Source organism: Culex quinquefasciatus, chromosome 2, assembly GCF_015732765.1.
Source record: "Culex quinquefasciatus strain JHB chromosome 2, VPISU_Cqui_1.0_pri_paternal, whole genome shotgun sequence".
Taxonomy (NCBI): Eukaryota; Metazoa; Arthropoda; class Insecta; order Diptera; family Culicidae; genus Culex; species Culex quinquefasciatus.
In genome coordinates this window covers 169,755,168-169,782,599 of record NC_051862.1, presented here as the reverse complement: position 1 = coordinate 169,782,599, position 27,432 = coordinate 169,755,168, and the positions used below count along the sequence as shown (strand labels likewise).

At 36.2% G+C, this 27,432-nt stretch overlaps 1 protein-coding gene across 5 annotated transcripts in view; it reads right to left on the bottom strand.

Annotated features, from left to right (window-relative positions):
* LOC6031336 (nucleolar protein 4) overlaps window positions 1-27,432 on the bottom strand; it is an 86,288-nt gene that overhangs the window by 788 nt on the left and 58,068 nt on the right. The window contains exons 6-11 of one of the 5 annotated variants that reach the window (XM_038256631.1): window positions 4,302-4,386; window positions 1,360-1,434; window positions 815-1,284; window positions 590-742; window positions 343-497; window positions 63-235 (exon numbers count right to left, since the gene is read on the bottom strand). In XM_038256631.1, coding sequence (XP_038112559.1) covers window positions 63-235; window positions 343-497; window positions 590-742; window positions 815-1,284; window positions 1,360-1,434; window positions 4,302-4,386 — 1,111 coding nt within the window. Of the gene's footprint in view, window positions 1-56; window positions 236-342; window positions 498-589; window positions 743-814; window positions 1,285-1,359; window positions 1,435-4,301; window positions 4,387-27,432 lie in introns of all 5 variants that reach the window. The other 4 variants (XM_038256629.1, XM_038256630.1, XM_038256632.1 and 1 more) reach the window with 4 other exon arrangements.

The following is a 27,432-nucleotide window of genomic DNA, read 5'->3' as shown; positions in this document are numbered from 1 at the left end:
TAACATCAGTAACACAATTTAAGATGCTTATGAAATTTTGTTTTTGGAACCCTTACCAGTACCCGTGGCGGACATGGTCGTACTCGTGCTGTTGGAGCTGTTGACCGAGTTCATGAAGTTGGTGTAGTGCTGCGACCGGTTGGTGAAACCAGTGTTGTAGTCACTGAAGTTGGAAATGGTGGGCACAGTCGTGGGGATCGTGGGTGTGGAACTTGCGCTGGCACTCGGAATGTTTCTGGAAGGAGAGATTCGTAGGGTTAGTCATATTTTTCCAAGGTGGATTTAGTGACAGAAATTTCAATAGGTACATCATAACTGGCCCATTTCCTCTTATATACTCACAGCTTCATCTGGTTGATATCCGGGGTGGTGTTCTGAACCGGGGACAACTTGGGAACACTGGTGAGAGGTTCAGTTTTGACGGGTGGAGTTGTCTCGGTCTCACACTTCAGAGTCATGTTCTGATACAGCGTAGGGACGTTTGGTGGTTCCGAAGTCTGGAAGAACAATAAATTTAGATCACTCTACCCTAGAGAAAGTAACCTGTCTCATGTAGACTCCTTCCAATGTTTGGAAGAGGACATTTTACCATATAACTTACCGCCGTGGTCGGAGTGACCGATTGACTGATGGGCTCCAGCCCTATCCGCATGCGTTTGGCGTTGAGACTTTCGTTTTCACAGGCCACGGCCAGGATCTGTTCGGCCTGCACCGACGTCAGGTGAGCTGGCGTTGGTCGAGACTAGAAATCGTAAAAAATAAACAAAATTACTATCACCTCCAATCTCAATTCCAAAGATTTCCTGAGATCAACCTCACTTACAGTGTTCTCCCAACCCTCACGGGTCTTCTTGTTTCGCCGGCAGGACTTTAGATAGGTTCGTATACGCTTGCGGGCCCGCTCGGCAAACTCTGGAAACTGCCGCGTGCAGGAATCGATGATGGCCTGGATCTTCTCCTTCGGTTGCTTCGAAATGGGAATGATCCGGTCCAGATTTTCGTCCACGAACAGCCGCACGAACATGTTGAACGCCTTCAACCGCTCCGGATCGTTGACGGTTGCCTCGATGCGGTCCTCGGAATCATCCTCCGATAGGTCGTCGTCGTCCTTTTGTTCCGATGAGTTGGTTTCGTCATGCTGTTCGATCGGTGACGGTTGCTGACGTTCCGGAATAGGCAACTGGTTGAACGAAGTTTTCGCGTTCATGGCCAGTGCGTTCTGGTACTGCTGCCAGAGGTTGGTCATGGTGGCCAGGTCGGGTCCTTCGGCGCCGTTTTGGGCTGCTGTTTGGGGGAGGAGAAAAAATGGGGAAGGTTAGATTAAAACTGTTCAGAGGGACGGTGACACGATACACTAACATTTACCTGCCGCCGAGTTCTGGTAGTTCCATGCCAGCAGCATCAGTTTGAATTTGTCCGCGTCCTTGATGAGGCCTGCAAAGAAGATACAAGATTTTTGTTGGTTAAATCATTATTATTTCAAGGAAGTAAAGAGAAATTTAATTTAAAAAACTTAGCAATATATCAATACTTTCACTTTTTTTTTGATTTTCCACAGCATTAAAATTTTGAAAAAAGCAAAAACTCTGACTATTGAAGATTCTTGAAGAAATCTAATGCGAAATAATCAACTGCCAATCATTGAAGAAACGGATATTATCAACTATTGTCAAAATCTAGATTCTGAAATTCGTGGAATTTGTCAATTTTCTCAAATCTTTTTTTTTATAGCAACTTAATAAATATTTCATCCAAAAAGACTAGTTTATTAAATGTTCAGATTATTTAGTTTTTTTCAGAAACTAACTAAATTTAGTAATGTTTTCATTCGCTGTTTATTTACTGCTTTTTTATTTGAAAGGTATAGTTTCGAAAGAAATTAAAGCAATCATGCTTTGTTTTATTCAAAATAAAATAAAGATTTTTTGCTTGGGCCTGTTTAATTTTAACGATAGAGCAATTCCAGCCCAAAACAGGAATTTTGTAGGTACTTTTATCTCGACCCTCTCCGATTTCAATGAAACTTTGTAGACATGTTATCCTAGGCATATATAAGCCATTTTTGTGTATATGGAGCCAGTTACACTCGATAATGACATTTGAGAAGGGCGTAAGTATTTTAAATATTTTTGTATTTCGTAATTTAAATCTTGCTGTATCTCGAAGCCGTTGCATCGTATCAAAAAGTGGTCAAAGACAAACTCGTAGGAAATTTGACGGGCTTTCCGAAAAAAATACACTGAAAGAAAAAAACACTCCACTTTTATGAGATTTTTTGTTTTTTAAGTTTAAAAGTCAAATTTGAAGGTGAGCCCACGATTTTTTTTCGTTCAAAATTTTTGTGAAAATAGCCTAAGATGTTACAAAAAGGCTCACGAAAAATGCAGGATGGAGCAACTCACCTAAAGAAATACAAAAATCATTTGCTGAAGCTGTTTTTTTGAAAAGTGCTCTAAACGTCAAAATTTTCAAAAACCAAACTCGAGAGTCGATTTTCCAGTCAATTTTACATAAAAGTCTCCATATTGACCATTGTCCTAAGTCCAATCCTTGTGAAGTTACAGCGGTTTTAAAAATAAAAAACAGGTTTTTTGATGGTTTTTGGCAATTTCTATATGACAGACTTGATTTTTCAGTCTCGAAATTATTTTTACCGGAAAGCTCGTCCAATTTCCCATAAGTTTGTCTTTGACCACATTTCAATTGGATGTATGGGCTTACAGATATGAGCTAATTTATTATCCAGGTTACTATACTACACTGAAAAAATATTAGGTTTTCAGTTATGAGCAATGTAATTAGCTCATAACTGTAAGCCCATACATCCAATTCAAATGTGGCCAATTCAAAATTGCTCGATATTTGTTTATTTGAGTGGATGATTCCCGTGAAAGTTAAAAAAATACTACTTTTTTGTTTTCTTTTCTCAATTATAATATTTTTGCAATTTGATTTCTAATTTAGTTTTTGAAAAGTGAGCTAAAACCCTTACAACAAAAGTTTGATGGGATAAATGTCGCAGCAAATTCAATTTATTTTACTCATTTTGACTGGATAAGATTGTTAAATCTTGCTTTGATATGAATTTCAATAAAATGTAAAATGATATAACAGGAGGCAAATTAGCGAGAACATTTTAGCTTTATTAGTAAATGAGAATACGCGTGCCCTACCTTTTGTCTCAAAATATATATAGAGTCCATCAAAGAGGATTTGTTTTTAAAAATTAGGACATTTTTTTGTGTCACATTCAAATTTAATGAAGATTTTTTTAGTTTATTGAAGAATAATATATAATGAAGCATAAAAATTAGTTTTTGTTTTTTAAACATAGGATTTTCTGAGTTATTTCAACATTTTTCAAGTTCCGCGAAATTTGCGTGAAATTTGGTGTTTTGAAATTGAGGTTCCCGTGGAATTTGCAATTTTTGAAAGGATTAATGACGATTTCCATAACATCGCAAGGAATGGGATACTCGTTACCAAAAAGTATCAGCATGTGTAGGGCACTATTCTAAACAACTTCACGTCTTCACGTTAAAAAAAGTTTTAAAACGATTGTAAACTTTCATCTTAGAATGCTTTTTTCTGTAATTTTAAACATTTCTTTACATTAACTTTTTAATCTTATTAAAAACTCTAAATTTTGGGACCAAACATCGAAAATTCGTACAACCTTCAGAACAAACAAGCCATTTTCGTACAACCTTCTATTCTTAAAAAAAACAATAAACAGTCATGCTTATATACGAATTGGCTTGGAGTGCTTTTCACAGTATTATTATTTTTCATACAAAAGGTTTTTAGATTAACCAAATATTTTAAATGATTTGAAACTGTCATGGAGTCGAATAAAAAAAAAAGTGATAATGTGTAAAGATTTTTTTTTTCGTTGTGTTAAATTTGTTTTAAATATGAAATTTAAAGAATTTAAACAATATTTCTCTGATATTTGAGACCAAAAAAATCCATGATGGAATATTTCAGAAAAATACTTTAAATGTACTGCAATTATATGTAAAGAATATTGATTTTTTAATGTCAGCTTGTTTCATAATCAAATGTTTCCTGTTTGTTTTTTAAATGTTATTTTAATTATATTGACCTAATGAAAATCCAAAACCATCAGAATGCACAAATGACTCATTGAAAGTGTGAAGCACCCGATGCTTGAAGTATCAATCAATGCTTTCACTGCATAACATCTCATCACTATTGTTCTTTTCTAAGATGAAGACATTCTTCCTTCTTGGCACGGCAATAAGATCCCATCTTATTCAAAGAAACTCGGATTATCTTACCTGCGTATGCATCTTCCCCGGCCGCAGCTCCACCTGTGCCATTGTTTTCCGTCAACTCGTTGTTGAATGGCATCGCTATTGATTCCTGTAATGATAAAGATAGAAGTGATGTAATTAATTACGGGTTCAATTTTCAATAAGTCAATATTGTTAAACACTTCTGGTAAGAGGCTTCAATCTTGAAATATTTCTGCTGAAGACTTCGGGAGGATACTTTTCGAAAGAATCCGTTCAAGATCCTCCAGCTAGTCTCTACTCTTACTCATCAACTTGACTTGCGTTGAAGCCTTCCAGGCATCCGAACGCAACAAAAAATAAGTATAAAATTCTTATTCGTTATTCTTCGTTATTATGAAGAAATAAATACAACGCACAATTGATACGTTAGGGGAGCGAGTAATAAAAAAACTCGCGCGCAATTCTAAGAAGGAGGAGTAGGGGGTTGCTCGTTGACTACGCGAACGATCCTCCAGATTGAAACGCACCCCAGATATTGAACGCAACAACGCAGAATGAGAAACTCCGTGAGTGCGTGTGTGCATGTTTATTTCCGGCGGGTACTGCTGCTGCAGATGATGAGCATGGGTAGAAGGAGGCAACCCTCGTGCGTGGGTGATTTTGGGATGGGATCAGATTGTGGGTGAAGAAGATGAACGAGGGATGCTGGGATGGGATGAGATTCGCAACAACCAACCCCTTCGGGCATGAAACGTCGTGGGATGGGATGGATGTGTAGGCATCGCACCCATCTCGATAAAGTGCATTGTGGGATTTGAAAACGGAGGGGTTCTGTGGCAATAATTTGCAGGGTGTCCGCTTATCTAGAAGAAATTTTTTTAAATGATACATTTTTGTAACAGCCAAAGATGTCAACATAACAGATTTTTTACGGTTTTTGTTTATTTTGTATTTTTTTGGATTGAAATCGAGTTATAAGGATCTGAGAAGGTTAAATGTAGAGTTTTTTTTTTATTAGGTCCTATAAACATATGAAAGACAATAGTTTATTGGTCCTTTCCAAAAAAAAAAACTCTGGAAATGGTCTAAAGGCGATCACAACAATGGGTGAGTTGCTTTCAAGTCAAACGTATTTTTATGTGTTATTTATTACGGATATCACAAACAAATATCAGATATTTTACAATGTTTGGCAGAAGAATAAAAAAAAATAAAATAAAAAATTCGAAAATCTTTTGACAATCCATCTCTACAAAAATAAAGTCAATTGCTAGAGCTTGTTATTCTTAAAAATATTAAAAAGGAAAACCACATTTAGTCAGAATTGAAGAAATCAAGCTTACATCTTAAAGTAGCGAAAATTCTTAGATATCTAGTTCTGAGAGATTTCCTATATTTCCCGCTAATTTTAAACTTCCTCGCAAAGTCACCTCCCTGCACTAATGCATTGCATCATGTTGGTGCATCGCGGGATCGGCCTCCGAAGAAGGTTTGTGCGCCCGTCCGATACTCACAGTAATACACCCCACCGCCACGTTGCTGTTGGCGTGGCCGAGGAGTTTCATCAGTCGGTGTGGTTCATGCACCATCAGGACGTGGGGTGGGAAATTGAACGCCTGGACTAGGTCTCTCTAATCCTAGCCCCGCCACGGACACGTGGACTAGGGTGGCCACTCCACGTCCCGCATTTGGGAGTGCCAAATGTGTAAAAGAAAATAACGGCCCCGAACGAAGCCCACTATAGATAATATATTATTCCACTCTGTGTGGGAGAGTGTGTGTGTGTGTGCATCAAGGACTCGGCACCAAGCCCTGTACTGTGCTGTGCGCCCCGGCCTATCCTTGGAAACGAGGGTGGACATCATCAGGGTGTGCTCGTTGACGGTGGGATGAGGGTGCTGTACATAGATTCTCCATCAACCACCCACTATTCGGACATGTCCTCGATTCCTCTGTCACTCAAAGCAGTCTCCCACTCCCGGCTCATCCCACCCTTAAACTGTAGGACATCCACCCAACAAAATATAATCACTTGCTTCGTCTTCGGAAACTTTAGCCTTTTTTTTCTTTCTCTGTAACAAATCCTCAAACCCTCCGAGTTTGCAAAGTATCCCCAAAACAGAGAGGCGCCCTTTTCACTCAACATTACCCCTCACCTCCTCTGGCTCCTTCCAGGACCATTTCCGCTTGGGCATCCCGTGGCAACACTATTCTTAGAGCGGTTCCCCTTTCTACTTTTTTCTTTGTAGACACGGCTAAGGAGGGACAACAGAGCGCACAGTGGGATTAGTGGCATTTTTAATTAATTTTATTCTCCAAACACTAATATTTTTTCGTCAAAATTTCAAACACTGAACGAGATTTTTTTCATTTATGAAACTTCATAAGGTCCCATTACAAACTTTATTTCAAGTTTTTGTCTCCCAAAATTGATTGTAAACTACACCCAAAACTGGCAGCGCTAGCCCGAGAGAATGATGGTCTCGAGTCGAGAGAATAGTGGTACCATTCACGGACGCAGAGAACACAGCTCGAGATGGGCGATAGAACTATTCTCTCGAGGTTCATTTGCAAAAAAAGTTCATCCGTCAAACAAAAAACCAAAAGTGTCGACAACGGGAATCGAACCAGAGACCTTTGACAAACCAATCCAATGACTTAGCTGCCTCGGCCACCACAGCTTGGTGACCACGGAGAAGTCAGAAGTCGATGTATGACACTTGTTGGAGATTTATTGATTCAACTAACGAATGAACTCATTTGTTATGATGGTGTGAGTTGGTACCATTATTCTATCGATTTTGGCACTGAGCCCTCAATAAATTTTGAGAGAACGATTATCTCGACTCTGAATTTTGGGTGTATTCAGAATACATTGCATAATGATTATTTATGTAGTTTAAAATAAATAAACCTTTTTAAAGATTTTTACAACACAAAAATATTTTTTTGTTTATAAATTCATTGTTGTTTTCCATTTTTTTTTAAAGAAGCACAACTGTAATGATGTATGAATTCTCGGAAAATTTGCCATTTTTCATACTCTCGATCGATCCCGTGAAATTTGGTCGAGACTCCCGGGAATTTTGATACTTATAAATATTGAAGCAAAATAATAAAAATAGAAGCAGTGATAAGGGAAAAGTTAATTTCAATACACAAAAAAAAACTTATGGCCATTTCGATTCCAGCATTGCTTCTTTTAATTTTCAAATTCAAAAAGTGTAAAATTAAACTTGTATAAAATCCTAATATTTGTAATTGACACGACCACTTTAAATTTTTGGTACTCTGGCATTTTTTGTATAAAAAACTCTGGTATTTTTCGTGAAAAACTTAAAGCATTTTTAATAATTTTTAGGAGCGCAATTGTTAATGTTGAGTACAGTTTTCCTTGTAACTGTAAATATTACTTTACTGTTAACTAGCAGTTGAGAAAACAACTTTCAAGCTGAGAAATCTTGGATTGACAATCTAGAATAAGTATCTTGTCTAAATGAATATGTATTAAAAAAAAAGTCTGCCTGAAAATTAAAGTAAAAAAACTTTCAGATGTTGCTTAGGATTTAAACCATTGTTGAAGTTTTGAAAAAAAAAATAACAAGTTGATGTCTACACGACGAACTACAGCACAGACAGATTCAATAAACCGAGAATCAATCATTCAGTGAGAATTTAAAATCAAAAAGATTCAGTACAAACCAACAAACCTTTGAATTGTTAGTAGCAGATTTGGAAAGCTTTTTCAAAAAGTAGAAGATTTTCCACAAAATATTTCAAATTTAGATAATAAACAAATATTGTGTTAAATAAATGTGACTAAAAATAACATTTAATAAATGGAAATGTTAAAAACTTGATATAAATTGGTGTAATTTAAAAAAAAAATTGTCAGGAGATCAATAATATTGCTATTATGCTAAATTTCCCGGATCCCGGGAATTCCCGGGAAATTGCAAAATTCAACTCGGGAAATTGGAAATCTCGAGAATCGTCACCCTCTATAGTATGAAATATTTTGTGATACTTTCCGCCTATTTTTTTTTTTAATCATGCATACAATTTGAAATTCAGTTTTATGATATTTTCAGAAGGCTTTGTATTATAAATTTCAAAAAAGATATTGGAAATCTTTTCGATGAAACAATTTGGAATTGGGTCCTAAAATGAAGCTTAGATTGCTGATATTATTGTTTACAGCGATAAAGCTTATTTTGCTGAGTACAATGACCCTTTGTACGACCACAAAGAGTTTAAAATGGATTTTGAAATCAATTTTGAAAAATTAACCTCGCGGTCCTTCTTGACAGAAAATCTCCTACTTGACAGCTCGTTCCAAGGGGTAGTTGATCCATCGAAAAAATGTTGTGTTGTCAAAAAAAATTTGCATTAAAATGAAAAATAGTGATCAGAAATGGTTTTTAATCGTGTTTTTTACCGTTGTATATAAACATTGACATAGGGCTTTAGTACCCAATTGCCAGAACTGTCTTAATTCACGTGTAATAAGTGGAATTTATAGCACTTTTTAGTGATAGATTTCAAGAATAATCTGGCAGCACTGTCATGTTGTTTCACGTAAAATTTATAGAACTTTTCGATGTCAGTTTTTTCCGTACAATGTTGTACCCCCTTCTGTTGAATCATAAAGATTGATGATCTGTCTACCCTGAGATGCAATATGTTTGGAAACTCACACTGCCCAAGCTTAGAAAAGGGATCATTAACCTACAATAATAGTTCGTTAACAAAATAGTTGAAAACTGAAATAAGATGAATAAGCAAAAAATTCATCAAAATTTGTTTAAATTTGTAACAAAAATTCGTTCATCTCTTTGTTCCAATTCAGTAATAATACAAAGTTTTCGATTATCAACAACTTTAAGTGACAAAAAATTATAAATAACGTTTCTCTTCAAAATCTTTCGCTAAATTTTGTGACAATTATTCAAAAACTGTTGAAATAAATCTGTTTCTAAGTTATGGGAAACTGAATTTAACTAAACCTAAATAATCATTCTGATCCCAAAACAAAGATTCAACATTGTGTTTGCAAAAAATGAAAACAATATATTTTTCTAGGTATGAAAAACAACTGCTTGTCAAATTTTATCCAACATCCCTCATATTTCCCTTAGTGTGCCTTTCCTCGTCATCAGGACAAGAAATGACGTCCCCCTTCGGAAGGAGTTTTTCTTTTTTCCTTCTTTAACTTCCTCTTGATGAGCCGGGACGGGAGGGAATCAGAGGGAGTGAAACTCCCACTGTCCTATCCTATGCTGCAGGTCGTCTTTCTTCGGCTTAAGATTAATTAATTTTTATATTTTCAGCCATCAGACTGTGTTTGCTGGCTGGTGGAGGAAGACGAGGGTGGAACGCGGTGGGGGGTAAAAGGGTCCTCCGCGTACAAAAAAGGGTAGCTCTACAATGGCAGCAGCAGCAGCAGTCGACGACGCAAAAGACGAAGCAATAGGGACGACCCCCCTCCCACAATAAGAAAATGGGAAAAATGAGCCAACCTTAAGGGGCGAGGAACCGGGTTTTTTTTTTGGTGGGGGAAGGAACGGATGAGGGAAGGAAATCTTAGATGAAGTAGCGACCAAGTCTTGGCTTGCGGGGAAACGGGAGGAAGGGGAAAATTCGATTCGGACTTTTTTTGACGTTATGCTACCAAGGGGATGGTCCTGGTCCCCCTCCGTCCTGGCCGGAAAAACCATCCCCTCGGCAGGACCAAGGATCCAACTTTTATATTTCTTCGGATGCTGCGGTGTGTGTGTGTGTTGGGATCAAGGAAAAACCCTCTTTTCTGGCTCAGGGAACGGTTCCTTGGCTGACGTTGTCGACCGATTCCGGCGCCCCGTTCCCCCGGGGGGGCCCTTCCCTTCCCCGTCTTGGCCTTGCCTTGTGTCCCCTCTACGGGGTTCGGTGCTAAACATTGGAAAGGAGCGAAAAAAAGGCACCACGATAAGGAAGCTGGGAGGTTGGGACCGTAGCGGCAGCTTCCAGGACCATCAGGAAAAACAAGACGAGGAAGAAGCCGGAAAAGTTCCAAGAAGAAGCAGCAGCAGCAGCGTTGGTGTGTTTTTTTCTTCGTCCTAACCCCGGAGAGTCTTTTGAGCGGGGGCTTTCTTCCTCATTTCTTGTTGGCGCTCAAACTGTCAAGAATTAAAAAAGATAGATGACGTGGGACGACGCCTTAGACGTTGGGTGTGGGTGGACGGTTGGCCGGGGATGGCCAAATAGCTTTTTCGGGACGGAACGGAAGGGTCTTTTGAGGGAAGTTGCCGAGGAGAACGGCACAGATGAAGGAGTTTTCAGGCGAGAGAGCGGGGTTGGTTCTTCGAAAGAAACACGAGCACACTTTTCTTGGAGGGGTTGGGTTGAAATCAAGGAGGAGGGTTCCTTCTATTTTTTTTTTTTTGAGTGTGGTGGTTAGGGAACGGTATTGATTTTTTTTTTACTTCAAAAGATTTGTTCCATTGCAGTGACCAGTGGCTAAAGGGTATCGAACAGTGTTCTGAAGTGTGTCTGTGCTCGAAGATTGGTGGTTACAAACTGGAAAACTTTTGTGGAGTTCCTCGTTAGAACCATAGCTTTGGCCCTTTAAGATCCCTAAATTTTATTTAAAAAATATTATGCAAAATATTTTTCTTATTATATTTTTCAGCTTTGAGTCTGAAACTGCAAAACTCTAATTGGTTTTAATAAACACTAAGTGTTGACTGAATTATTTTGTAATAATAATTAAATATGATCCATGCCATGATTTGAGAATCATCATTTGGATCTTATAAAGTTAAATTTATTTTTATGCTAAACAAAAAAATCACAAAGAATCTGATTTCTATGTAAAACTTGTAGTTTGGTCAATCTAAAATCTATTCAATTCGAACCACTTTTGAACATATGTATTAGGATGTAACAAAAATGACTTTTTGGCGGGCATTCAAGGGTTTGTTCCGGTGGGCATACTAAGCCCAAATCCAAAATATGAGCTTGATTGGACGTAACAGGAGCTGCCGCTCTGCCCTTTAATTTTAAATGGGATTTAACCCGTGAAAAAAGATTTTTTCAAAAATGTCACTTTTTGAGGCATTTTGGCCACTGAAGCGTTTATTTCCAACATCATTGGCGTGTAGGCCAGATCCTTGCGCATCTTTTGGTGTATATAACATTGAAATTTGGAGCATCCTGAAGCTCGGTACAGACCTTCAAAGTTTGTCATTTTTTCAAAAAATCGCCCCCAGCAAAATCAAATGGCGTCTAGGGCGTCGCAAGGCGCGACGCATATCTTTTTTGCCGGGGACGATTTTTCGAAAAATTGCCAAACTTTGAAGGTCTGTACCGAGCTCCAGGGTGCTCCAAATTTCAATGTTATATACACCAAAAGATGCGCAAGGATCTGGCCTACACGCCAATGATGTTGGAAATAAACGCTTCAGTGGCCAAAATGCCTCAAAAAGTGACATTTTTGAAAAAATCTTTTTTCACGGGTTAAATCCCATTTAAAATTAAAGGGCAGAGCGCCAGCTCCTGTTACGTCCAATCAAGCTCATATTTTGGATTTGGGCTTAGTATGCCCACCGGAACAAACCCTTAAATGCCCGCCAAAAAGTCATTTTTGTTACACTCTAATATGTATTATATTTAGTCATATAAGTGATATCAAGTTTAAAAGTTTCTAGCTTATTTAAGCATATTGTTGTTACAATTTTCAGATCTGTTAATATTTCAGGCTTTAAAAACCAGATCATTTTGTTGCATTCTCGAGATAGCTCTCATTATTTAATGATTAATAAGTTTATTTGGAATCTTGAAGACCAAAGCTTAACCCTCTACTGCCCAAATTTTTTTTTCGAAAATTTTTATTTTTCTCGTGTTTAGGAGGTCATTTTTAGCAACTTTTGTTCTACGAAAAACTCTTGTTTTATGTTTTTCTTGTTTCATTTTAAGTATTTTAATTTGCATTTATCTTGTTTAGTTTATGTTTGTTTTTGGTAGTATTTGGCCTACTCTACCACCTCCTATCATTACATTTTGCCTATCTAATTTTTTCATGTTTTTACAGTGACTTTTTCAATTTTTTGCATGTTTTTCACATTTTCTGCTATAAAATGAAACCATTATCATTTAAATTGTAAATAAATGCGTAGAGGCATAGTCTGAGGCACTAGAAAAATTACTGCATACTTCTTTTTACTTAAAATATAGGAAATGTTAGTAAAAAACACAGCCAAAGTTGACCCCTAAAAAAATTAAATTTTTAAAAACATTGGCAAAGTCACATAAAACAAGTCAAACTTCCAACCCTAAAATTTTCCAAAATTTTAAAAGTTCTTCTTTCCAATGCTTTTTGAAGATCAAAAATTGGTTGAAAAATGGATTTTTGGCGATTTTTTAAATCAAAGCCCGTCTAGAGGCGGGGTTGGGTTGTAGAGGGTTAACTGTTGAAAGCCTTAGCATGCCCTTAAAGTTGAGAGTGAAGTATTTTTTGTATTTCATTACAAATACTTTTGAGAAAACCAACTTTGTTTTCAAACAAGAGGAAGAAAAGTACTGAAAACTATGGAAGACTTTACAAAAGGCGATCAATTTCGTCGAAACGTCAGATTTAAAAGAAATTAAAAAACAATTTATTCTCTTGTAAGTTTGGCAGGTTAAGGATATCTGGTCCTCTTTAAATCCAAATCAATCCCAAAAAAACATCTGTTTGAAGCTGTAGTTTAACGTGATATGGCAAAACTAGGAGCTCGCTGAAATTACATGCTGTTCCGGCTTTCCGCATTAAGAATTAAGGTATTTGATAAGATATCCCATAATGTCCTTATATCACAACGGCTACCGTCAACTGGGTTGAACAGGACCAGCACTAAAAAGCCTCAAATTATGAAATCGGTGAACGAACTTTGCTAGTGTGTTTCTGTTTAGCGAAAACTTTGCTGAAAAAGCTGTAACCCATCACTCCATGCGTCCAGCATCGCACTAGATGACGTAGATTATGAATGAAATGTGGCTTTAGTTTTTCATTCTCTAAAGAATAGGATTAAAAAAATATATTTTGGGCGAAATAGAAATGAACGAAAACTGAAGAAAGAGATTTTTGAAATCTTCTGTACGTTTTATTAACCATCGAGAAATTTTGGGTTGCCACTTTTTAAAGCATAATTTCCAAATAAAAAATACAGTGCCATACCGTTTTTGGCAACACGATTTTCTTTAAATTGTTCATTACTCTGTGAAATTTTAGTTAGGGTTTCGATCAACAATTTAGAAGTAAAATTAAGTTAGTCTCATTCTTCAGTCATTCTTGATGAGAGGAATTAAGTCGAAAAGTCATGTTGCCAAAATCGGGATGGCACTATATATCAAAATCATTGTTCATAAAATAAAAAGGATAACATTTACACCAATCCACATAATATTCTCAAACCTTACAAAAGCTTCAAACTTAAATTTAGTTTGATTTTCAAGATCAAATCAATCCTTCTCGATTTAAAACCACAGAAAAATTTCAATTTTTCCGACAATTTTGATTGACTTTTGAAAATATCACAAAAATCAACCGTCATTGTGGTTTCTCACATGTTTTTTCCTCTAAAAACCTCCTCACTCACCTTATTATTGTGCAAAATTGCACCGCTTGCCTTCCGTTTGGCTGCCATCGTTCAATTCCAGTAATGTTATTCGAAGTTTTTTTTTCGGGGTGTTGGGATTTTTTTCCACACCAAACCACAGAACGCCCACAACAAAACAACACGTGGAATTCCGCGCGCACACACAATCACAGTGTCACACAGCGTTACGTTATTTATCGTACACAAACAAACACACACGAGTCAGCAGGCCGCGGGAAAATTCGCGCGGTTTTTTTTTTTTCCGACAAGTTGCAACGGTTGGTTTTAGCAGGTTTGTTGAGAATCCAGAATTTTGGTTTTCGCGAATAAAAGAAAAGAGAAGAAAAAGTTTGGATCAGTTTGAGCGGGGGTCACTTCACTGTTTTTGCGGGAAAACTTTTATTTTCCTTTTTAAAAGTTTTCCTTTTTTTTCAAGATGCTGGTTTCGACTCACTCATTGGATCTGTACACACTTTAGGGCTATCCTTGCCAACTGCTGAAACTTCCTCGGAAAGTTTGGGGCACGCGAGCGAAACCGATCCGCACTCGACGACGTACTGAACAGCACAAAACGCTTCTCCGCCACAGGAGGACCAGGACCGATGAGTATTATTATCCTTGAAGGAAAAATGTAAGATGGAATGCTGCTGCTGCTGCCTCTCGGATTGCCACCCTCTCGGTTTCAGTTCAGCTGGGGTGGTGGTGCTCGGTTGCTGATGATCTTCTCCGAAGGGTGTCTCACTCTAACTCACTGACGCCTTCTCTGTCGTTGGACTAAGACGAACGCCACCCTCAACCTCTTCTTAGGGAGCGAGTTCGGAGCTTCTTGAAAACAACCCCTTTTGCCTGATTAGAAACCCGGGTGGTGGGTGGTTGCCAAAGGAATCCTTCGAGTCTTCGAAAGGGGGTGGGGGTTAAAGTTACCCCTCGTCAAAAGCTTCCAAGAAAGTTCTCCACACACTCACACACCGACACCACTCTTCCAAGACACTACCAAACCGTCCGAGGACACTACTCCGACTGCTGCTTAATCCTTCCGGAAGGTCGACTCCTCGCTCGCTCGCTGGATGTCACTTGACTCGACGGATACTAAGTTTTGACTGACCAAAACATCGCCGCTGCACCCTCTATACATAGCCAGCACAAGACAGAACCACCACCACCACCACCCAGGATGTCCTGTCGAGCAGCTGAACGGGACGACACACGAAAGGGAAGCGCCGCTGCCGCTTTCTCCTATGTACAACCCCGAAATAAAAAAGTTTTTCCACCCTTCGCGCGCCTTCAGCTTCCTTCCTTCGATGCATTATGTACTTCTCCAGTGGGGAGGGGACCGGGTTCGAAACCACCTCACAAAAATCCCTTCGCGCGAGCTCTACCCAACTCATCCCATGTGCACGTGGGTGGGCACGTGGTGGCGGTTCCCGTTCCACGTGGTTCGCTTTTTGCACCCTCCACACTTGAGAAGCGGCATCGGCGGTGGGATTATGCTGGCTGCTCGACGATGGTCTTGTTCTTGTTGCATAGCGCCGAGCGTTGATGCTGCTGGGTGCTGTAGGAACGGCGTCGTCGTCGTCTCAATCAGTGAGGAGTGCGCTGCAGCGATGTTGTTGTCGCTGATGAAGGGGGTGCAGTTAAGTTGGGCCGCGTGGATAGTGGGATAAGTTGGTGGTACAAATTTTGGGATTTGTTTTAAAAAAATGTTAAAATTGTGATTCTAAAAAGCTTATCAATATTATGTAAATGAGTTCAAAACATTTATTAAAAAAAAAGTCAGATAAGCCAGCAATAAACCACAAATATATACAAATTGTTAAAAATGTTAACGGATCTGCCGACATGATTTCATTCCGTGTACAGTCAATAGAACAAGCACTAAACCGTCCATGCTCACATAAATGTCCCATAGGCATTTTCAAGACAAGATTGGATGCTGAAGTCTAGTATAGCATGCGAAGCATTTTTTTTTTAATTTAAAACCCGATCTTGAAGTTTTTTTTGTCAAAGGTTAAAACGATTATTTTTTGCCTATTTTGAGTTTTACATTTTTTGACACTTTTTTTCTCGGTCGTCAAAACAAAATTAACAATCAATCAATTATTAAAATGCTTCTCAATGGTTTAAAACCTATTTTTTTTTAATTCCAGCAGATTTTAAACTGGAATTTTAGTATAAGTTGCAAAAATAAAAAAAAATCATGAATTAAGATCTCACTTTTTAAAAAAAAATTGATAAAAAATTTCAAATTTGCAACGGAACCGCTTTGATTGAAAAAAATGCCAGGGATAGTTGGATAGAAATGTCTAGTTTTTTTTTAACATGTCCTATAAACATATGAAACACAAAAGTTCACCCTTTCAAAAATAACTATAGTTGTGAAGCGTAAATTTATATTTATAGCACTTGATTTTTTTTCTTTTTCGCAGGAAATTCCAAAATGAGTGTGAAATTAAGATTTCTGAACTACAATCAAGTAAGGCAGTTGCAAATATTTTTCAAATTTTATGTCGCCCCCTTCAAAATTGGTCTGAAAAATCAGGGGGCAAAAAAATATTTTCCCAAAAAACTTCAAAATTTCCATGAAAATAGAAGTCTTATCAACTGAAAACAATCCTAAATGCATTTTTTTGCATTGATAATCATATTTTTCGCAACAAATAAAATTTTCGTCAATACTTAACTATTTTGGAAACTAATGATGGCAAAACATATGAACAGGTGTATAATGCATTTTAAAACAATTTTTTCATTAAAATGTTGAAACCATGGCTCGTAATTTCAATTTTTATACTTTTTTTTATTTTTTTTGCCCCCCCCCCCCTTGACTTTGGTCAGAGTCGAGGGACATAAACTTCAAAAAATATTTGCAACGGCCTGAGACGAAATGAAAAGCTGCTTGAGCTATTTTATTATAAAATCTCTGTTTATATTAGTTAACTAAGTATACAAGTTGCATATAACGGGAGAAAAATAAAAATTAAATAAATATTTTTGTTTTACGTCAGTTTAAATTCTGTTGCAAATTAATTTGTGGAATTATCAATACCCAAAGTTACAAATACAATTGTAAATATACTTTTCCTAAAACTTTTCTGAAATTATGAATATTTTACTTTTGATACAATTTTTTTTTCAAATTATACTGATATTTTTTAAAACTTCAGTAATATTGGAATAGTATTCAATAGTACGCCCTTTTTAAATGTTAGTCTTGATTGAAAAACATTGAAAATAATGTTTTTGAAAAGCTCGGAAAATTTGGATGTTTTATATTTTAACATTGAAAATCGGACCATAAGTTGCTGAAATATCGACATTAGAAAATGGTGGGTTGTTTGAGAGAGACTTAGAAAACATCAATTTTTCAATTTTTAATCTTTGCATGGAATTGTTCAGCAACTAAGGGTCGTATCAACAATGTTCCAAAAAGCAAAATATAAAGAATTTTCTCAGTCTTTCAAAAAAAATTTTTTTTTCAAAAGTGGGCAAACATGACTAATATAAAAAATGAATAGCTGCGACTATTTTCAAAAAAGTTACCTAAATATGGCTATAACTTGAAAACGGTGCACTTCATCAAAATTTCACTGAAGTACTTTTTGATTACAAATTCGATTTTTTTAATCGAAAAATTAAATTAAAAAAGTATTGAGACCAATATATATATTTTTTGAAAAAATCTGTTTTGTTTCAAAAAATCAAACTCGGTCAATGATATTTTGCCTATTCCTGAAATTTCTGAAAAGTTGGCATTTAATGTACCCTAAAACAAAGCAGAAAAAAAATAGTGTTTTTTCGCAAATCAAGTTTTAGTGACAAAATGGAAAACTAAAAATTACCAAATATTCTTTGTTAACGCCCAGTTAACCAAATTTGACGATTAGTAGAAAAACACTTCCAGACAACACTGTAGATTATGTAACCCCCCACACACAATCTCAGTAGCCCTTCGTGTACCTTTATGTTCAATGTTAGTAGTCGTTTCAACACACGAAATGGTTTGTCTTTTGTAAAGTTTGTAGACTTCCCGGTCGCAAAGCACTTGACCACTAGGAACTAGACCAGAACTCAATCCAAGAACACTTCTAACCAGATGGTCGACCGGGACAGTCACCCCTCCTCAGGGGCAAGTTAAGTAGACGCAATAAACACCTAAGAATTTGTAACCCTCTTGTGCAATAAAGTTCATCCCTTAGTTATCGCGACTTTTCTGTAACTTACCGGATCACTAAGTTTCACCCCCGACACACAGGACCACATCCACTACGATGTGCGTTAACATTCTTTTTTTTACCGTGTATCATTTTTTTCAGTGTAGTCCTTATCTATACCTACAACTTATCCTCTCAAAGATACAGATTTTTGAATTTTCATATATCATTTTTGTATGAACAGCTGCCAAGTTTGTATGAAAAATTATATGGACAAACTAATGATGCAAAATGGCTTCTTTGGGCATACCGAAGGCACCAAAAAAGTTTCAGCCGGATGAAACATCCAAAAATTTAAATAAAATAAAATGCCGATTTCGAATAAAATTGCTCTGTAGACAATTTTTGTTAAAACTATATTTTTTCCATAATTTCAAGTAGTTTTCAGAATGTCTTAAAATTGTCGTTAAATTTAAATGATTTGCAATTTGCAAAAATCACTAGCTCTACTAATCAGAGAAGGTGATAAACCGTGTTCATTTGATGCGATATATTTTTTTTAAATTTTTGTACTAAGCGGACGGAAATCTTATATTTTAAACTATTCATTTATGTATTTATTAAGCTTTTTTAAATGCATGAACAATATTTATAATGATTTACACCAGTAAACAAAACAATCTAACTATCTCCACGGAGAAAGAAGAGTTCCCAAAATCGTGAACAAGCGTTCATGAAATTGAGGACCACGAACAAATGTTCAAATGTCATGGTACGATTTTCAAAAACGTACCATGGAATTTGAACACTTTGTTCGTGGTTTCATTAACGCTTGTTCACGATTTTGGGAACTCTTTTTTCTCCGTGTCTGAAGTATTTTTTAATAATCTCTGAGTTCCTAATTATGTTTTTCATTGGTTGAGCTTGATTGGACATAACAGGACCTAGCGCTCCGCTTTTCAATTTTAAATGGGATTTAACCCGTAAAAAAAGATTTTTTCAAAAATGTCACTTTTTGAGGCATTTTGGCCACTCAAGTGTTTATTTTCAACATATTTGGCGTGTAGGCCAGATCCTTGCGCATCTTTTGGTATATATAACATTGAAAATTTGGAGCACCCTGGAGCTCGGCATAGACCTTCAAAGTTAAGTTATGCGTCACGCCACGCGACGCCCTAGACGTCATTTGATTTTGCCAAGGCCGATTTTTCGAAAAAATGCCAAACTTTGAAGGTTTGTACCGAGCTCCAGGGTGCTCCAAATTTCAATGTTATATATACCAAAAGATGAGCAAGGATCTGGCCTACACGTAAATGATGTTAAAAATAAACGCTTCAGTGGCCAAAATGCCTCAAAAAGTGACATTTTTGAAAAAAATCTCTGTATTTCATGATTCAAATATATAACCCAAATTTTCTTAAGATCATTGAAAATCGAACTATGGATAGCTGAAACTTCTACTTTTCCTGGCTTTGCTTAATAATTTAATTTTGTAATTTTAAATTTATTTTTAATTTTGAATGAAAGTTTTGGAAACAAAAAAAAACTCATTTCATACGCAACTATTTTTTACTTATTTTTTCAAAACATTGCAAAATTGAATCATGCAAACTCTCCCACAGTGCCCCGCCAAGCACTGCGCGCTGCCAAGAGTCTAACCGAGCCAGCATCGGCATAGTTTTGGCTCCGTGGACCATGTGTTGTGTGCTGCCTCGAAAAGAGGAACTTCTCGTGGGTGGTGTGGGTGGCACACCACCCCCTTGCTCGCGCGCTCCGTCCAACTTCCGTGGGCTGCTGGCTGAGGCTGTGTGGAATGAGCACATCAGAAGAACGCGCGTGTTCGTCTCCACTCGGAGAGTTCCTCACTCTACTCCGAGGAGGATTGCAAGGTTCTTCACCCCCCACACACCCAACACCCCCTTTTGGAACAGATTGGGTGGTGGTGGTGGTGTTTCTGTTTTGCTACTGTCCCCGTTCTCTCTCTCACTCACTCGCGCTATCTTGCGACTATTTGCTCCCTTATACATGGTTTGACTCTCTCTTTCGCTCCTTTATTGTGCCTCTTCCGGAGGGTGGCAGCCCGAGAAGGAGCCGAATCGTAGCCGACACCGAGTCTCACACCCTAGCTGAACCCATCGGCCTTGGTGGGTGGTTGTGGTGGTGGGAGTGGGTGGCTGATGGGCACAACCCAAGCGGGTGACGACTCCCCGAGATATATGAGTGGGATGAGGAAAGTGCGGAGGCTTCTTCGTGGTGGTGGTGAGCCTACCCAGCATTTCTAAATTAATATTGGAGGGGAACTGTTGATGAGTTTTTAATAAATTTTTGATGTTTTAAAAATAAAAATAAATGCGTTTATAATTTTTTTTTTGAAACAGATAATATAATAAAAAAAAATAAAGATTGAATCCATGATATTCCCGCCAAACGTAGTGGCATTAAATAAATTATTGCAGGGGGTTAATTAGGTGCCGCAAAAAACGTCAGCCATAGTAGCTGCCTTTAGTGGGTGCAGTGTTTTCCCTTTGGATTCTCAAATTAAGGTTGCATGTTCTGGCAGGGAGCCTTGTGAGGCAAACATCCTTTCTGCCAGCGTTGACTCTACAAGTAATAAAGTAATAAAATGTAATTTAACGAGCAGACAGGGAACAATTTCAATCGGGGAAAGATGTTGTTGAAGCCTATTTTCTGACTCATTATCCTTATGGAGCATTAATTGGTTGGCAGTTTTAAGAAAAAAAAATCAGGAAACGATGTTTTGGAAAAATATACATCTTTGCTTAATGTTTAAAAAAACTCTAGGGTGGCTTGAAGTTGTATTCATAAAATTGATAATGATTTGTTTTAGATGAAATAAATTCAATTACACAACTGAATAGTTCTCACGTTGTGTTTCTTAGAACAGAAGGTTATGTTATTGTAGGGCTAGTGATGTTTCGTGGAAGTCGCGTAATTAGTGTAATTCGCCGCGAAATACGAAGTAATCATTTAAAAAATTGCTCCTCAGAGTATTGAAACATATTTTTTTTATTCAAACAATCAACAGTCAGGCATTTTTAATATTTAATTTTTAAGAATTTAATTATTACAATGTTTTATGAAAAGTTCGAGCGAAATAAATTTTGGATGTAACATGTCAGGGATAATACAAATAAATTTATAAAGCATATTATAGAAGAAATTGCAGAGTATTTTGAGCTATTCAATTTTTAGAATTTCTGTAAAATTTATTAAAATCAGGATGAACAAATTGCATGAAATGTTAGGAAAGTAAAAAAAATGCAAATATTTTGGCTGAAAATGATAACAAAAACCAATTTAGTTTTTAATCCAAAACCAAGTCTTAGCTCTTTGAAATTTCTAATTTTTTGGTATTATCCATATCAACTATTAAAAGAAACTGTAATAGTTAAAATTTTGCCTAGACTTTGTTTTAAATACTGAAATTTCCCTTTTGCTGAAAATCATTTGCAAACAACATTGTATTTCTCTTTTTTGAATGATTCTACTTTTGGTGAATGTCGCTTAGGATGTGATTAAAGATACTTAAGTTGAACTTCGTTTAAAAGATATTTTAGTAAATTTAAATGTTTAAAAACCAGTAAAAATAGGATAGCTGAATTGTAATTCTGCTAATAAAAATTCAGCAAAAATTCACAAAACTGACCTCATAATTTTGATTGTCATGAACAACTGCTAGCTTTTTCAGTAGCTTCCTGTACACAATTATTGTAACATAACACATTTTTTGCGGCAATTTTAGGCAGAAAAAAATATTTTTAAATCCTCTTGCCCGAATATAAATGGAAAAATGATGATTTTAGGAGGATTTAACATTTGTTGTTTGTGTAATTTTACGTGAACTATTGTGTTAAATGATGAAATTAAGCAAGCAGGAGAATTTTGTTTATAAAATTAAGTTGATTTTCAAATCTTATATTGTATGAAATTCCTGTTGTTGTTCAGATGCAAAATCTGCAGATTTGAAATGAAAAGAAGAATTATCTTGAAAACTTTAATGCTTTTATGGAAAGTGAAATGGATTCTGAACTGAGCTTATCATTTTTTTTGGTAAACTTATAATATTTTTTTCGGAAAATGAAAATTTTCAATAACAAATTGAAGAAAGTGAAAAGGATTTTGAATTGAGCTTTTCCATTCTTTTCTTCTAATTTTGAAAAAAAAGTGAAATGTTCAAAAATAATAGGTAAGCTTAAAATTTATTTCAATATAAATTTATAAATACAAGTTGAAGTATTTATTTTTTACATATTACTACATATTACTGTATGTAATTGTCACAAAAACATGAAAAAATATCATTAATTTTGCTCTCAAGCTTGTTTCTGTACTTTCTTGCATCAAGTTTCTGTTCTTTATTAACGAAATTGACTTTTGAAAAACTATTATTTTTCAACTATATTTAAAAAATTGTTTTTCTCGATATTTTTCAACAATTGTGATGCAAAATTCAATGCAGAAAATTTTAAAATTTAAGTTTCCAGAAAAAATTATCCTTTGAATTTATTTAGGATATACTAGAACATTTTTAGAGTGTTATCTATCAATGAGACTTTAAGTTGTATATGCTTAAAAAGGATAAAAATTTGATTGAAAATTTGTTTAATTAAAAATCATATAAGCAGTCTAATCCGATTTATCCCAAAAACAAAACAAAAATACTTTTCCCTACACAATAACCATCTCAACATTTCCTCAGCAAAGGCACCATTGAACGACTAGCTTACAGTACGCCCACCCCCAAAACATCGTCATCCTCTTGTAGTCATATATTCTGCTGGAACTCATCATAACCAGCGCGCGCGATACTCACGCTAGACTTTCCCGAAAACATCGTGGACGCGAAGGCACGGAAAACCTTTTGATAGCTGGCTGCCTGGTCCCCCTCACTGACAACCAACGGAAAATAGTGGCAACAAACTTCTACTTTGCCCGGTTTCACCCACACGACGGGTGGGTGGTTGATGATTAGGAAAAACTCACCCCCACTTTTTCGGGGGTGGCTTGGGATGGATTTTTAGTTTTTTTTTGTTCAACTTGGCGCTTCAATCTGGTTGCCAAGGGATGATGCCGAGATGGCATCCCTCGGCGGTTGGGAAATCCACGAGCGCGCGCGAGTTTTCCATAATGGAGCGCGGAGGAAACTTTACTCTTCCAACTTATTTTCGCCCCGCCAACGACGACGGAATGAAATCCATTGACTCGCTCCCTCCGTACACCCCATCGAACGACGATGTCGACGTAGACGACGGTTCAGCAAAGGCCCCTTTCATTTCCCGGACCACCTCCGCGAGCGCTGCTCGATGGCAAGTTTCCAATTCCGTTGGCGCTGGTAATCATTTTTCCCTTCCGATGTTCTTTGGTACACATCCGAAAAACTCATCCTCGAAGAGCGTTGGGTTTTTTTTTCGCTGCCAGCCAAAATCAACTTTTGTATCTCGCCCTGGCGCAGATCCTCGGTACCAGTCATCTCGTTTGGTGGGTGTCTCACCTCCCACCACCGGAGCTGCCTTGAGATTTTTTGGAGACCAGTGTTGCCAGTTTGATCAAGTGTTTCCGGAGTTGTTTACATCTTTCTTTGGCGAGGATTACTCGAAAATCTCATAGCCTTCTTCAACAACAACAACAACAAAAAATCCTTGAAATTCTGGCAACTCGTCGGTTCTCATTCCGTTATTGATTTCTGTGACGGTTTGTATCAACTGGGAAAGCACCCTTACTCTAGCACGGATAACATGAACCAACCCATATGGAGTGGTATAGTCCTTGTCGCGTAGCGACGACGACGACATCGTGGGCGCAGATATGAAGGCTCATCATCGCGCGAGGCACTGGACTAGGGCTATATTCCTCTGCAGAACGAACGGTTAGAAGTATCGGTCCGAGTTGGTCAAACCAACAGCTTGAAGGTTTCTGGCCAAGCAACTGTGGATCTCTGGACGTTAGGTCGGTTGGCGATGATCCTTCATCGTCCTTAGCGCGGAGTTATGAACACCGGACGAGATAGGACTGAAAAGTTAATATAGGTGACCAATATAGGTGACCAAAGTATGGCCCGCGGGCCAAATGTGACCCGCGAGGTGAGTTTTTGTGGCCCGCGGACCCATTTTGAATAATCATGTAAAATGGCCCTTTGGATTTCAAAATTCTTAATATTATGGTTTATTGAAAATTTTCAGTTTTTGTTAACAGATAACCACTGACGAACTGACGTGTCACCCCATATATTTTTGAGAAAATTCTGACTGAAGTGGAAACTGTAAAGGCAGCAAAAATACAGGTATTCCATATTAATTGAAATGTCATAACGCAACATTTTGTTTGGGTTGGCCCCCATTTTTTGCGCATATAAACCCCCAACTCATGACATTTGGGTTACGAATTGAGTACGTAACATCTGATTCAGGCTGTCGAAAATTTATAAAAATATTATTTAAGTTGGTGGAATAATCGTGGAATAACGATTTATATTTTAAAGTATTCCATTCATCCAAGTATAAATCAGCCGAGCTCCTGTGGTCTAATGGTTACACACGCAAAAAAAAGCGTTCCCGTAGCCATGAACAAAAAATCACGAATTTAGAAAACAAGCGTGTTCATGGAAACGTGAACAGTTTCATGAAATCATGGTACGAAAATCATGAAATCATGATGTGCACTTTATGAAGTTATGAACTAGTTCACGAAGTTGTGATCCCTGTTTAAAGCCGAAAAGTTGCGTTATTTTTTTAAAGTCGACCGTAACGCTTGGAAACAAAACAGACATGTTTTGACGTGCTGGCCAGCTGATTGGCGGAATTTGCTTGGGTATTGAATTTTAAAGAGATTTGAAGTTTTCTTTGCTAATAAATGTTTGTGTTTGTTGAGTGAATTTTCGATCGTTCGACTTCCGGGGGCGGGTAGTCCAGGTGAGTTTCGTCAGGGGGAAATGGCCAGAATGGCTCATGCATAAAGCCCGTGGCTTTTTGGGGGAGGGGAGAATCTAGCGAAAAATCACGTTCCAAAGAAAAAGTTGAAATTTTGTGTAATGTGAAAAGCAACGTTAGGGTTGGATGGGCATTTCGATAAATTCAAGTACATGTAATGTATTTCAAGTAATTCAGGGTATTCAAGTTTTTTTCAATAATTTCAGTAATTCAAGCATTTCAAGTAATTATAGAATTCAAGAAAGGCCGATGCAAAAAAATTTCAAAGTTTTTGTCCCTCGGCTCTGGCCGTGGTCAAGGGAAGGGGGGAGTTGTTGTGGTTGTTGCAATCATTCAAAAAAATAAAATAAAAATTATATTTTTTTTAAATCAAAGAAATATTTGAAATATTTCAAATATTTCAAATATTTTAAATATTTCAAATATTTCAAATATTTCAAATATTTCAAATATTTCAAATATTTCAAATATTTCAAATATTTCAAATATTTCAAATATTTCAAATATTTCAAATATTTCAAATATTTCAAATATTTCAAATATTTCAAATATTTCAAATATTTCAAATATTTCAAATATTTCAAATATTTCAAATATTTCAAATATTTCAAATATTTCAAATATTTCAAATATTTCAAATATTTCAAATATTTCAAATATTTCAAATATTTCAAATATTTCAAATATTTCAAATATTTCAAATATTTCAAATATTTCAAATATTTCAAATATTTCAAATATTTCTTTGATTTTGTATTTTTGTATTTTTGTATTTTTGTATTTTTGTATTTTTGTATTTTTGTATTTTTGTATTTTTGTATTTTTGTATTTTTGTATTTTTGTATTTTTGTATTTTTGTATTTTTGTATTTTTGTATTTTTGTATTTTTGTATTTTTGTATTTTTGTATTTTTGTATTTTTGTATTTTTATATTTTTGTATTTTTGTATTTTTATATTTTTGTATTTTTTTATTTTTGTATTTTTGTATTTTTGTATTTTTGTATTTTTGTATTTTGTATTTTTGTATTTTGTATTTTGTATTTTTGTATTTTTGTATTTTTGTATTTTGTATTTTTGTATTTTTGTATTTTTGTATTTTTGTATTTTTGTATTTTGTATTTTTGTATTTTTGTATTTTTGTATTTTTGTATTTTGTATTTTTGTATTTTTGTATTTTTGTATTTTTGTATTTTGTATTTTTGTATTTTTGTATTTTTGTATTTTTGTATTTTGTATTTTTGTATTTTTGTATTTTTGTATTTTTGTATTTTTGTATTTTTGTATTTTTGTATTTTTGTATTTTTGTATTTTTGTATTTTTGTATTTTTGTATTTTTGTATTTTTGTATTTTTGTATTTTTGTATTTTTGTATTTTTGTATTTTGTATTTTGTATTTTTATTTTTGTATTTTGTATTTTTGTATTTTTGTATTTTTGTATTTTTGTATTTTTGTATTTTTGTATTTTTGTATTTTTGTATTTTTGTATTTTTGTATTTTTGTATTTTTGTATTTTTGTATTTTTGTATTTTTGTATTTTTGTATTTTTGTATTTTTGTATTTTTGTATTTTTGTTTTTTTTTGTATGGTTCGTTGACATTACATTAAGTGGTCGTAATTTTTAATTTAATGAATTTTGATTTGTCACATGTCATGGTTCCTTGCAAATTCCGAAGTGTCCCCAAATGGCCACTGGTTACCGGTGATCCGTTCCGAAGTGGCCAGGTTGAACCAGAAAACGTTGGTATCACATAAAATGGTCATAGTTTTTATTTTGATGAATTTTGATATGTCACATGCCATGGTTCCTTGTAAATTCCGTAATGTCCACCAAGTGGCCACCGGTTACCGGTGACCCGTTCCGAAGTGGCCAGGTTGGACCAGAGGACGTTGGCATCACTTGTAATGGTCATTTGATTTGATGAATTTTGATATGTCACATGCCATGGTTCCTTGAAAATTCCGAAGTGTCCCCAAGTGGCCACCGGTTACCGGTGACCCGTTCCGGAGTGGCCAGGTTGGGCCAGAGGACGTTGGCATCACTTGTAATGGCCATAGTTTTTAATTTGATGAATTTTGATATGTCACATGACATGGTTCCTTGCAATTTCCGAAGTGTCCCCAAATGGTCACCGGTAACCGGTGACCCGTTCCAAAGTGGATAGGTTGGTCCAGAGGACGTTGGCACCACTTAAAATGGTCATAGTTTTTAATTTGATGTATTTTAATATGTCACATGACATGGTTCCTTGCAAATTCCGAAGTATCCCCAAGTGGCCACCGGTTACCGGTGACCCGTTCCGAAGTGGCCAGGTTGGGCCAGAGGACGTTGGCATCACTTAAAATGGCCATAGTTTTTAATTTGATGAATTTTGATATGTCACATGACATGGTTCCTTGCAAATTCCGAAGTGTCCCCAAATGGTCACCGGTAACCGGTGACCCGTTCCAAAGTGGATAGG